Source organism: Labrus mixtus, chromosome 15, assembly GCF_963584025.1.
Source record: "Labrus mixtus chromosome 15, fLabMix1.1, whole genome shotgun sequence".
In the NCBI taxonomy this organism is placed as follows: Eukaryota; Metazoa; Chordata; class Actinopteri; order Labriformes; family Labridae; genus Labrus; species Labrus mixtus.
The window spans coordinates 21,928,812-21,940,491 of NC_083626.1; the positions used below are offsets into that span (position 1 = coordinate 21,928,812).

At 39.2% G+C, this 11,680-nt stretch overlaps 2 protein-coding genes across 5 annotated transcripts in view; one reads left to right on the forward strand and one right to left on the reverse strand.

Annotated features, from left to right (window-relative positions):
* Positions 1-4,673, forward strand: part of scube3 (signal peptide, CUB domain, EGF-like 3) — a 79,222-nt gene extending 74,549 nt beyond the window's left edge. For all 3 annotated transcript variants that reach the window (XM_061057561.1, XM_061057560.1, XM_061057562.1), the window contains 5 exons: positions 67-228; positions 316-513; positions 606-758; positions 1,819-1,898; positions 2,420-4,673. In XM_061057561.1, coding sequence (XP_060913544.1) covers positions 67-228; positions 316-513; positions 606-758; positions 1,819-1,898; positions 2,420-2,572 — 746 coding nt within the window. In that variant the 3' untranslated portion in view covers positions 2,573-4,673. The remainder of the gene's footprint in view (positions 1-66; positions 229-315; positions 514-605; positions 759-1,818; positions 1,899-2,419) is intronic.
* A 1,156-nt stretch (positions 4,674-5,829) lies between these two features.
* Positions 5,830-11,680, reverse strand: LOC132989748 (complement receptor type 1-like). Of its 2 annotated transcripts, none has more exons than XM_061057568.1 (11): positions 11,524-11,680; positions 11,235-11,432; positions 9,860-9,959; positions 9,683-9,756; positions 7,749-7,970; positions 7,456-7,647; positions 6,902-6,998; positions 6,737-6,810; positions 6,476-6,655; positions 6,176-6,361; positions 5,830-6,069 (listed from the first exon to the last, which is right to left on the reverse strand). In XM_061057568.1, the coding sequence occupies exons 1-11, from the start codon at positions 11,573-11,575 to the stop codon at positions 6,050-6,052; spliced, it is 1,395 nt and encodes a 464-aa protein (XP_060913551.1). In that variant the 5' UTR covers positions 11,576-11,680; the 3' UTR covers positions 5,830-6,049. The 2 variants fall into 2 exon arrangements, with proteins under 2 accessions (XP_060913551.1, XP_060913550.1); XM_061057567.1 differs by having other exon boundaries at positions 7,456-7,650.

The window sequence follows — 11,680 nt, forward strand, 5'->3', positions numbered from 1 at the left end:
ATGAAAAAAGATACTCGACTAAAAACATCCTCGACTCACAATGTGTTTCTTGATTTCTACCCACAGTTCAGTGTTCTCCAGGTCATTACTACAACACCACAGTGCACCGGTGTATCCGCTGCCCTGTGGGGACCTATCAGACAGAGTTCAGACAGAATTACTGCATCACCTGCCCGGGGAACACCACCACTGACTTTGATGGTGCCACAAGTGTCTCGCAGTGCAAGAGTGAGTATGAAAATGATTGTTTTGGCCTTTGGAGAATTCTTCTTACAATGAGGTATAAATTAATACGTTCTGTTTGCGTGTGTCTAGACAGGCAATGTGGTGGTGAGATGGGCGAATTCATGGGCTACATTGAGTCACCTAACTATCCCGGTAATTATCCTGCTAATGTGGAATGCATCTGGAACATCAACCCGCCCAGCAAGCGCAAAATCCTCATTGTGGTGCCAGAGATTTTCCTACCGTCTGAGGATGAGTGTGGAGACGTGCTGGTTATGAGGAAGAACTGTGAGTGTTGGCACCTTTCCTCAAAGGTTCAATAAAAGCTGTATACCTGTATACCTGATTAGTCACCATTGTCCTCTCTGTGCACCTGTAAGGGTCGGCTACATCCATCACCACCTACGAGACGTGTCAGACATACGAGCGGCCCATCGCCTTCACAGCTCGCTCCAGGCGGCTCTGGATTAACTTCAAGTCCAATGAAGCCAACAGTGCCCGCGGCTTTCAGATCCCCTATGTCACTTATGATGGTATGAAGCTCATTTATAACAGCTGTATTTTTTTCATGAAGCATTTTGTCTATGAAATGATTTTTTGCTCACTGAGATATTCTGTAAATGGTACCATATCCCCTTAGAGTTTTAATACACATATATTTTTTTATCGCTTCACTTAATGGTTAACTAATAATGCCGATAAGTCTTTGCTTTCATTTCTGTAGTTTTTGAGGTACCCGTGTTGGACATTTCATCACAACAAGACAGAGAGGAATTATTTTTAATTTGTGATGCTCATAACTAAAGCAAGGCCAATACCACTTACAGACACTGACATTTTGAAATCCTAAATATTGTTATATTTATATATATCCATATACTTGACCTGTTTTATAGAGCTAATAAAAAGTTGTATGTCAGTCAAAAGATGCATGTAAAATTGTGAATTGTTATATTGTGAGTTAAATGTTTGAAATAGGGAGTTATTTTATTAGAAAATAAAAAAATACAATAGAGGCAAAGAATGAAAGAAGAAACTATAATTGTAAAATAATTTGTTTTTAGTAGAGATCTAAAAGAAGATAAAGAGCTGGACTGCTCGATCTTCCCTGTTTTGTTTTTTTTATAATCAACTTTAGAAGTCCTAAGAGACCTACATGTACCAGACGATCTCAGCTAATGTAGGTTCAGAAAAATAATCGGATCTCTGTTAGACAATTTACAGAAAATAGATAGATATCATAGTGCCCTCTGGTGGAATAACTATAACTAACTATAACTGTTTCTAGTTTCAAGTTTCTAGCTCCCTCTACAGTCTATGCTTCTTACATACACAGAGATATATACGGTATCTCTGACTCTAAAAATCATTTTTCATCAGATGACATACCGTTACACTGCATTAAGACACTACAATAAGCTGATGCTGGTCTGATGAGTTATTGGTGTATACTAAAGAGTGTCCTGGTTACAACTTTTTCCACATAGTAGGCTGTTAGGGTGTTCTTTGGTTCACCTAATAGAGATAACATTGACATTTCCTGTTTAGAACACACCCTGATGAGATTTTTCTTTTTTTTTTTTAAACATTCAGAGGACTATGAGCAGCTGGTGGAGGACATTGTCCGAGATGGAAGACTCTATGCCTCTGAAAACCATCAAGAAATCCTAAAGGTGAGGCTGTTTTATTCTTGCACCAGTTTGTACTTTTGTTTATTGGCGGTACATACGACCACCTGACTGAGTTCAGCAATAAGCCAGGCGGCTTTGGCTCAGTGGTAGAGTCGATTCCCCAGCTTCTGCAGCCACATGGCCTTTGGCATCAACCCCACGCTAAACCCAAAGTTGCTACCACTGCTTCATCTGCGGTGCATGAATGTGTATGAATGAGATTAGTTAATGATGGTCACTTTACATAGCTGCCTCTGCCATCAGGGTGTGAATGTGTAGGTGTGACCTGCAGCTTTAAATAGTCAGAAGACTAGAAAAGATACAAGCTCAAGTCCATTTATCGTTTCACCAATATTACAATAGTACATTAATAATTAAAAGTTTGTGTTAATTCAAGCATATTGCCTATGTGTCAGTTGTTTCCATTGTTGTGTTAAAGCTTCAGAAATACTCAAACATTTACTAAGGATGAAAAAAGTGAGACGCTTGGAGTTCAAACTTGTTTTTTCTTTCTGTTTTTACAGGATAAAAAACTGATTAAGACTCTTTTTGACGTGCTGGCTCACCCAAACAACTACTTTAAGTACACCACTCGGGAGTCCAACGAGATGCTTCCTCGCTCCTTCATCCGTCTCATAAGCAGCAAAGTCTCCGCCTTCCTGCGACCTTACAAGTAACGCTCACACAGCTGCTGTAGAAGCACCAGATTGTGTGTGTGTGTGTGTGTGTGTGTGTCCCCTCCCTTCCCTGACATTCCTCTCAGCCACCCCCATATACCCTCCAGATTTCAACCCGAAACTCTCACAGGACTTCAAAAAATGTCACATTTACCCTCTTTTATATTTCCATAGGCTTTGACAACAAACACTATGCAGGCCTGAGAAATACTGAAAATCATATGTGCTTTTAGGTTATCAGTTTTTATTCAGCGCGGGTCTGCAGCTCAAACACTTAGCAGGGATGTAGAGTTTTTGAGTGGGTGTGCCTTGTGCAATGAAACCACAACAAAAAATAAACAAAAGAAACGCCCATTCCAGACGGTAGGCGTGATGTTTTGTGCGTGCAGCCTGATACAGCTTGTTATTGTATTCGTCTAAATGAGCAGTCTGAGTTCCAGCCTGACTCCTACCATTACGAATGACTGTATGTGTTGTGTAAGTGTTGTGTAACCCTGGTTCCATCCTCTACATGTGTGTGCTGTCCTCGAGGAGGAGCAGTTGTTAGATTCATGTCGCAGCTGCTATCCACATCAGTCAAAGCCTTACTATATTTGAGCTCTTAGAGCCGTTTCCAGGGGTTTTACTGTTAAAACAGTTACTCTTTGTCTTGCTCCGTCTGTCTAGACTGTACCAGCGTTTTCCGACATACAGATAATAGCTGTTGCTTGCTGTTCCCCCCCCCCCCCAATTTAACATAAAGCAAATACAAAAAAAGGTGGCTTAACATTCCAGGAACATAGTGGACATTTGGGAGATGAATGGAAACCAATAATTGTGGAGCCACAAATGAGATAATGTGATGTCTAGTGGAACATGTCTCTGAGAGAGAGAGAGAGAGAAAGAGAGAGAGAGAGAGAGAAATGTCTTTGAGGGACATTATGTTTGCTGCTTCTTTTAAAAGGTCACTTTAATGTTTCAATCTCATTGTCTTTCTGATGTACTCTACACACTAATAGTCTTTAGGTTCAGAGCATCTTTAGTTCTTAAACACAGTACGTTGTTAATCTCACATTGCCTGTCTGTGGACATCCAGTTTTATCTTCTTTTTTTTTCCTTCAATCTTGTAAATACTGAAAATAAATTAGACGAGGGTTGAATTTTTGATCCTAATTTTGTTAAGCAGGACCCCCTCCAAACAAAAAATCCCTTTATGTCTCTCAATCCCAAGACCCGACACCAGACCCCGTTCTGTCCCAATAAAGACAGCTCTTCCAAAGACCGCCTGGGAGGGCGGTTCACTTTGCTTTGTGCACTAAACTAAGAACATGTCATCCTACCTAAGTAGTCTACAAAGTGCAATGTCTGATAATAACACACCTTAGTTTTGGTTACACCCTACTATGACCCACTACAAAGCTTGCAAAATAGATGGGACCCATGGCGCAAAGTTTTAACAGTCATGCTGAGCAAGAGGTCCTTCTCTTATTCAGAGGGGAAAAAAATCTGTCTGTCAAAAAAATAAAGTAACAAAAATTGAGTGCCTGTTATGTAGAAAGAATTTGATTTAAAAACAGGGTACATGAGTAAAGTTCAGTGAAAACAATTAGCGTCATGTGGGGATCTGAAAAAATATAGTTACAAAGAATAGTTTAGCAGTTTGCATATTTCATTTCATGCCGTCAGTTAAATAAGATTAATATCACTCACATCTAGACGGTAAATACTTTGCCATGGCCGTGAGATAGTAAGCGTAGCACAAAGACTGGAAACAGCTAGCATGGTTCAGTCGTACAGATCGCTAAATCTGCACATTTAAAGCGACACAATCAACAAGTTACATCTTGATTGTTTAATCAGAGCAAAAGGTCAAATGTTACTCAAAGAGGTTGTCGTGTGTTGCATGCTTGATTGTTTTGTCCCTGCTCAAATTAACTCAAACTGTTATGATTGGTTAATAATACTGGGCTGGGATTGGCCCATAAAACAAATGGGTCAACACAAAAATCTGAGCAAGGAAATGATCGTGTAATTCCTTTGTATTGACTTATTTTAACCTGACTGATGTTCTGAAACATTTGGTTAGGATTGGTATGAAAACCATTTGTCAAGTTTACACACAGCTTTTGGTTGTCCCTTTAAAAAAAAAAAAAAAAAAAGTCACTTTTTACGTGGGATCTGATCTGCGGTCTCTTGGGTGAAATAGTTTTCTGGCAGAGAAAGGCTTTCTGAAGTCTGAAATAAAAACTTTAAGGCAACGTGTCATCACAGCACAGTAGAGGAATGAGGAGGAACCCTCACTTTGGAAAGAAAAACACTATCACACTATTTCTTGGCTGAGCAAAGTGCCTTTGCTGCGTCTCCTCAGAAGTGACAACAGAAGTACTCGCAGCAAGAATGTATTTTCCCATTCCCCCCCCAAAAAATATTTCCCATTATTAAGAGGCTATTCCGTTAAAAGTCATTTTCAGACCCGCCCCCAATTTTTTTAACAAATAAAATCCCGCCCCCTTCACCTGTATATCCTCCCAAAACTTCCATTCTGATATTTAATTAAGCTATCATGGACAATTTATCTCCCCCCCCCCGCCCCCCCACTCAACCCATGTAAATAAAAATAAGTGATTTGGTACACTTATTACTGTGCACCAAACAGTGTTTTAAAAATCCAGACTAAAGATGGACACCAAAAGGGGGGTCTGACCCTGTTGTCAAACATGTGGGGCGATTCTGGGCCAACCACAAAGAATTTAATCCAGATTCAAATTCCTCTTTATTCATTTTGCTAACTTCACTCACAGTTTTAAGTACATCTAATATCATATATATATTCATGTAATTCATGCAAACAGGGAGCATCCCAGGGTGCTCATACGGTCCACCAAACCACCCCCCCACCCCTACCAGAATCAGCTTCTGTCCTGCGACCTGTTTGTTGTTGTTTTTTTTGTTGTTGCCTTTTAACGAGAGTTTGCTATGATGTATCATAGAGTTGATAATGATATTTGCACTTGAATTGTTATTGCTCATGTAAAGAAAAATGTCTGGATTTTTGTATTGTCTTTTTAAATGAATGGAATTGGTTTGTTTTTTTTCTTATTTTTCTTGTAGCTTGTTTGTTTCATGAAATGCTCACTCACCGTTTAGTCTATAGAGATGATACACATAACATTATTGCCTGTAAGAAAAAGAAAACTGTGTACAGAGGTGAATGAAACAAGTGTGAACTTGTTACTGCCCAAAAACACTTTATCGAAATAAACATACTGTGCTTCAGCTCCATTTGAGGCATACTTTAATGTCTGTGCAATAACTCTATACAGGTTTTAGGTATAGAACATGGTGCGTTATGAAAAGGTTGTACAAAGTAGAATCATTTCTCACAGAAGGCTGACGTGTAGCTTTGCTTAACTTTATGTTTTCATCCTCCGCTGACTGAGTGCAAGCCGTTTAACCAGGTGGAAATGTATATGCTAGGTTCACCTCTCAGCGACTGAATTAGCCCCTGTGTTGAGCATCTGAAATTTAAAAAAAAAAAAAGAAAAAAAAAAGAGAAATCATTATTTTAAAGGTTTTTTAAACAAAAAAAAAATATACCAGGCAACTCGTACAACAAATACTTACATCTGCGAGTACACTTAGGAAGGGCGGGCAGCCATCGTCCATCAATTCCACAGGTGACAGTTTTCGGACCTGACCTGATGTAACCACGGTTACACTCAATGGACAAATTGTCCCTGGGCTGATGCACCTTCTTGAGAGCTCTTGTCCAGAAGGCGCGTGGCACATTCGGAGATGGACATGTTATCTCTGTTAGGAAAAAAAAGAGCTCCATTTTTTTTTTTTTTATTCCAGTCATGTTTAAAATGTGTGTAAAGATTATGAATCGTCCTATCAGGTGTCACTAACAGCATTAAAAAGGACCTTTGCATGTCGGAGGGGGATGACTCCACTTCCCATCCTTGGTGCACCAGAGCTCCCTTTTTCCGATAAGGACCCCCACCCGACACTGGTACGTAATCACTGCCCTGTATGTGTACGATGGCTCCATGGGGCCGATCATGTCTGCGTTTTTCACTTGTGGAGGAGCTTCACAATCCACAGCTGGAAAACACACAGTTGTAGCTCAGATTAGAAAGACATTGACTTTAATCTGCGAATGAAGCAAAGCTGCGTTCACTGCACCTTCACAGACTGGAACACGTCCATCCCAGCCCCCGCTCATGCAGGTCATGCGTGCTCGTCCCACCAGATGAAACCTATCATGAAAACAGTTGAAGATGAAGAGTGCAAAATCAAATAAGCTTGAATAAGAATGTGCAGAACGAGGACTTTGCAGATCTTTCTTACCCCTCATCACACTCGGCTGTAGCAGTGTCTCCAAACTGAATTCCTGTGTATGTAAACTGTCCAAATATAATCTCTCCTGCAGAGCCACAGGACTTTCCTTTATGAGGATAAAACACAAGTTGTTAGGGAGCTACTTGACATAGTGTTCTGTATGCATATGCAGTGATTTAAGATGCAAATAAGTCCTTATACATTAAGGCCATTCTGGTGTTTCTATCGGTGCAAAATGACTGCTGTAGATTTTTACATAATCAAAAAAAAAAAATAGGACAAATTATTTCATTTTGTTTAGTAACTAGTAATGCAGCTTACAGAGAATTCATTTTCAATATCTTTCACTTACGATTTTCCTTTGACAAAGCTTAAAGTAAAAATGCTGTACTCTGGATGACTTATCTGTTGGGAATATTAAAGCTCTGAAACTTCAGTGTTTCATTTGAAATAAAAATGCTGTCTGTTAGGTAGCAAACATATGCAATTAATACATTCCAAAGCTAAATGAAATTAGCATGCCTTGAGGAACTGTAAAGGTAAATTTTTAAAAAAGTATTTACGTTCGCATTTGAGCCTCAGAGGCGACCACTTCCCCTCGCTGCAACTGCGATATCTGCTTCCACCTGCCTGAATGTATCCGACATCACACACGTATAACACCTTATCACCAGAGGAGAAAGATGGCATTGTGATGTATTTGTCGGCAAGGTTTGCGTTGGAGTTCTGATCGGTTACCGGCACGCCACATCCACCTGCTGGATAGATTTACAGGAAAGTTTAAAAAAAAAAAAAAAAAAAAACATCTACCACACAACATGATTCAGCTAGTTTATCAAGCTATGGAGTTACGCACCTTCTTTTTCAGGTAACTGAGGTTTATCAGGTGACGGCAGACATCGGGGGGGCTCGGGCTGCCACTGGCCTCCGGGACCACAGGTGATCCGCTGAGCGCCATTCAGCTCGAAACCCCGACTGCAAGTGAAGTTTACATTTTCTCCCAGATGGTACACAGCAACATTTCTAATGCTGCTCACAGAATTTTCCACTGCGGGGTTGGAGCAGGGGGCCTCTCCCTCTGAAGACAATACAGGTAACGATCTGGTTAGTACTTTGAGACAGACCTCAAATAACTGACCTTCACCCAAAAGATGTGTTGCATTATTTCTGAGCTAATGGTGTGTTGTTTTTCTATGGCGAGTCAATCTGGATATTTTTAACTGATTTGAGGCCGTCTCCCTCAATCATCAGTTATCTATACTGCTTGACCCGTTCGGGGTCTCAGGGTCTCGGGGTGCTGGAGCCCAATGGGTTACTGTTGAGGAAATTATTAAGACTTGACTCCACACAATAAGACTCAGTTGACTCAGATGACTTACGTTGATGAAAGTTTTATACAAAAGAAGAATACTCATGAGGAGACATGATTCAACATCACACTTCTGTTCTCGTGTCTTGCTCAATCACATCTGCAGAACTTTTCGAAAGGCATCGCATATATCCTGACAGACATTACCATTATCAGGGTCGTGTCACATTGACCCACCTAGACTAAACTGTGACGTCGATTACACTGGAGCAGACAATAAGTCTACCAAACATCCTTGCAGATATCAGGAAAAACCGTTGACTAAGCTGTACTTGGTGTTCTAATAACAGCTGAACTCTGTCAGGTCTGACTGACATTAGAGAACAGTGAATAAACATAATGACGCCTGTACATTATAATCTAAATAACTACAGAAATTCCACCACAGTTACAATAGGCAGGGTGCACGCTGGACTGTTAGCCACTCAATCACACGGCTGACATATCGGGGGAGACATCCAGTCACACTCACATTCACACCTACAGGCAATTCAGAGCCACCAATACATCTAACAAGCATGTCTTTGGACTGTGGGAGGAAGCCACTGTATCACTCGTGTAAATTAATTTTTATTTGGATGTTCGGTTTAGAGTTAACTTAGTGTTTTTATGTTATTTTATATGTTTAAATTAACAAAAAAAGCTAAAATATCAGCGTAAACCTGAAAAACAAGATTAACTGAATATTAACCACAAAGCAAACAGAACATGTTCCATTTGGAGTAGGATCGAGTTAACACTTATTTTCGTACCTCGCCAATATCTACACAGCATGAAGCCATTTTTTTTTTTTACTCCTAGACATTTTTTCCCCTTAAGTGTGGTGGCCCAGAATGTCCAAAAAGCAGTCAAATTAAAACTAAAGACAGAAAACAAATGTGTTGTTATTTCCTTAAGGGCCTCCATAGGTTAAACATATACAGGGTATATAATTTTAGATTCTGTTGATTGAAATACTTTCAATATTTTTTTTGGTTGAGGATTCAGCACCCTTTCAAGTTTAAAAAAAAAAGAGGGTTAGCATGTTTTTTTATTCACTTAAAGGCCTCCATACCATAGGGAGGAAATAAAGAAGCCTCACGGTAAATCACTGTATTGCGACACTGAAACTCACAAAGATTCAGTGCTTGGAAAACAATGTGCTGATTGGTTAGTTGATGACTTATGTATTAATAATCCTCAATATCTCACTGGTTTACTTTCAAAGTTGACGATCTGATTATTTCACATCTTGGAAAATACGATTGAATAAATAAAAAAGGGATTAAACGACGTCACATTCAGACAGGAACTACACATTCTTAATGCAACACCAGCCGCCCACGATCACCTCTGAATGCAGCCACCAAGGTGTGTAGGGATTCATGAATGGGTTTGATGAATGAATGAGTCAGAATGCTCTGACTGTAATTGTTGCCCACCTTCACATGACGGGAATTCTCCGGTCCAGCCAGACTTCTTGCATGTCATGTAGCCGAGTCCTTTCAGGGTGTAGCTGTGGACATGCAGATGAACAGCACAGTCAGTTTAAACAAAAAAAAAAAAAAAAGGACATCTCTCACCAAGGTTGACAGAATTTCTTTCAGGCTTTAACTCACCCCTCGTTGCAGACTGCATAAACTTTCTCCCCGACGACTGAATTCCCCTCGTAATTGAAGTGTCCATTGGTTAGATCCCCGGCATTACCGCATGATCTCTCTGATAGAAAGCAGATACAGATTAAGTGGCCAATCAGAGCAGTTATAAAGATTGAGATTTGTTTTACCACATGGAGGACAAAAACATTTACTTTATGATACGATATGGGGTTGAACACTCTAAATACAGTAACTTGCTGCTAAACCCTCTCACTTATCTTATTCATACTTGCAGGGGGCTGGTCTTTTTTTAAAAACAAGTTAACTAAAGATAATGTAAAGATCCTCTGCTAGAAGACTCAGATTTGAATAGTCCTTGTCTTCTATGTGGTTACAGAGATAAGCTTACAGTAGTGTATGAGTGGACGGTAGACATGTCTTTCTGATAAGAGTTTGTGTTATCCATTGAGGGAATTGGTGATTTAAAAAAAAAAAAACAGCTCGGGTAATATAGTTGTCAGATCAAGGGATGCATTTTATCAGAATAAAAATTCATGTTAAAAGCTAAACTTATAATTCTGTAGTTTGAGTTGGAAAAGAAGTCAGATGATGAATAAGAACAATCAGCCTTTATGAAGACAAAATAAAGAAGTGAATTTTAAACAGAAATATGATGTATAATACACACCAATGAGAATAAAGGCTTCCGATTTTCAGACCTGAGATACAATAACAATGACCAAATAGTTATCTGGTGACTTTGAAGTTATATAATTTAGTATCAATGCTATTTAAAGACACTTTAGATATTCATGTAACCTCATATACCATTCTAAAATAAACGAATGAATCACGGTTTAAAATATTTTACCTGCCTTCCCTTAGAAGTACGATTTGATTAAGTTGGATGATGTGCTCTAGATTGCTGTTATTTTTGTCATATTGTCTGCCCCTCCCCAAGAATAATCATTACAATAATTATGATTATTACAATTATTATAATTATCAGAATTACAAAAACGAAATGAAAAAGGGTGAAGCAGTAGACCTATATGTGAGAAAAACGACTGTTGTGAAGACAGTAGTGTCAAAAGTCTGTTTTTATTTCATGTTAGAAAATGTTAACCTCTTTTTGTTTTAAGTTAATGAAAGTTCAATCAGATTTTAAAAGCTATAGAATTAATTCAGTGTTTTGCCTTTTTTTTTAAAATTCTAAATCATATTTGTAGGCATTTCCTGCAGTTTTCTCACTTGTCCACTAAAGGGCACTGTTCTTTAAAAATCTAAATAATAACATACGTGGAATGAACTGTAAGGATTAAAAAAAAACAAAATGTAACCTTCCTGGTCGTTTCAAAGCTAAACCTGACAGCTAAAACGTGTTTCTAGTACTTACTTTCGCACTTCAGAGTCAGTTTGGTCCATGTTCCATCGATACACTGAACTATCATGTTGCCTCTGTATGGAGTGAAGTCTTCTAAACAGCGATAATAAACCTTCATCTGGTGGCTGAACGTCTGTCTGCTGCTGTACTTCTGCTCCAGTCTGGTGTGCGGGTACTCCAAAGGCGCAGGACATTTCTTTGGTACTTGAGCTTTTTGTTTTAAAAAGGTAAACAAACGTCGGTTATATTAAAACAATCACGAGCTGAGAAACGTGGGTCATCTTTTCTTTCATTATCTTACCTGAAGCAATAACAAACACCAAAAGCAGAATGCTCCCCACGGTGCTCCTCATGTTTGTCGTCTGTGCGTGAACTTATCCTCACAGGAAGATTTAGCAGTGTGAAGCACTTTATAGGAGGAGGCAACGACCTGAGAGCAGCTGATTGAGATTAGACCA

Excerpts from the sequence above, each read along its gene's own strand:
- LOC132989748 (XM_061057567.1), bottom strand. The coding sequence starts at position 11,575 with ATGAGGAGCACCGTGGGGAGCATTCTGCTTTTGGTGTTTGTTATTGCT. Across the intron at positions 11,433-11,523 it reads GGTGTTTGTTATTGCTTCAG|CTCAAGTACCAAAGAAATGT; the intron begins GTAAGATAATGA and ends TAAAACAAAAAG. Across the intron at positions 6,070-6,175 it reads TCCTAAGTGTACTCGCAGAT|ATGCTCAACACAGGGGCTAA; the intron begins GTAAGTATTTGT and ends TTTAAATTTCAG.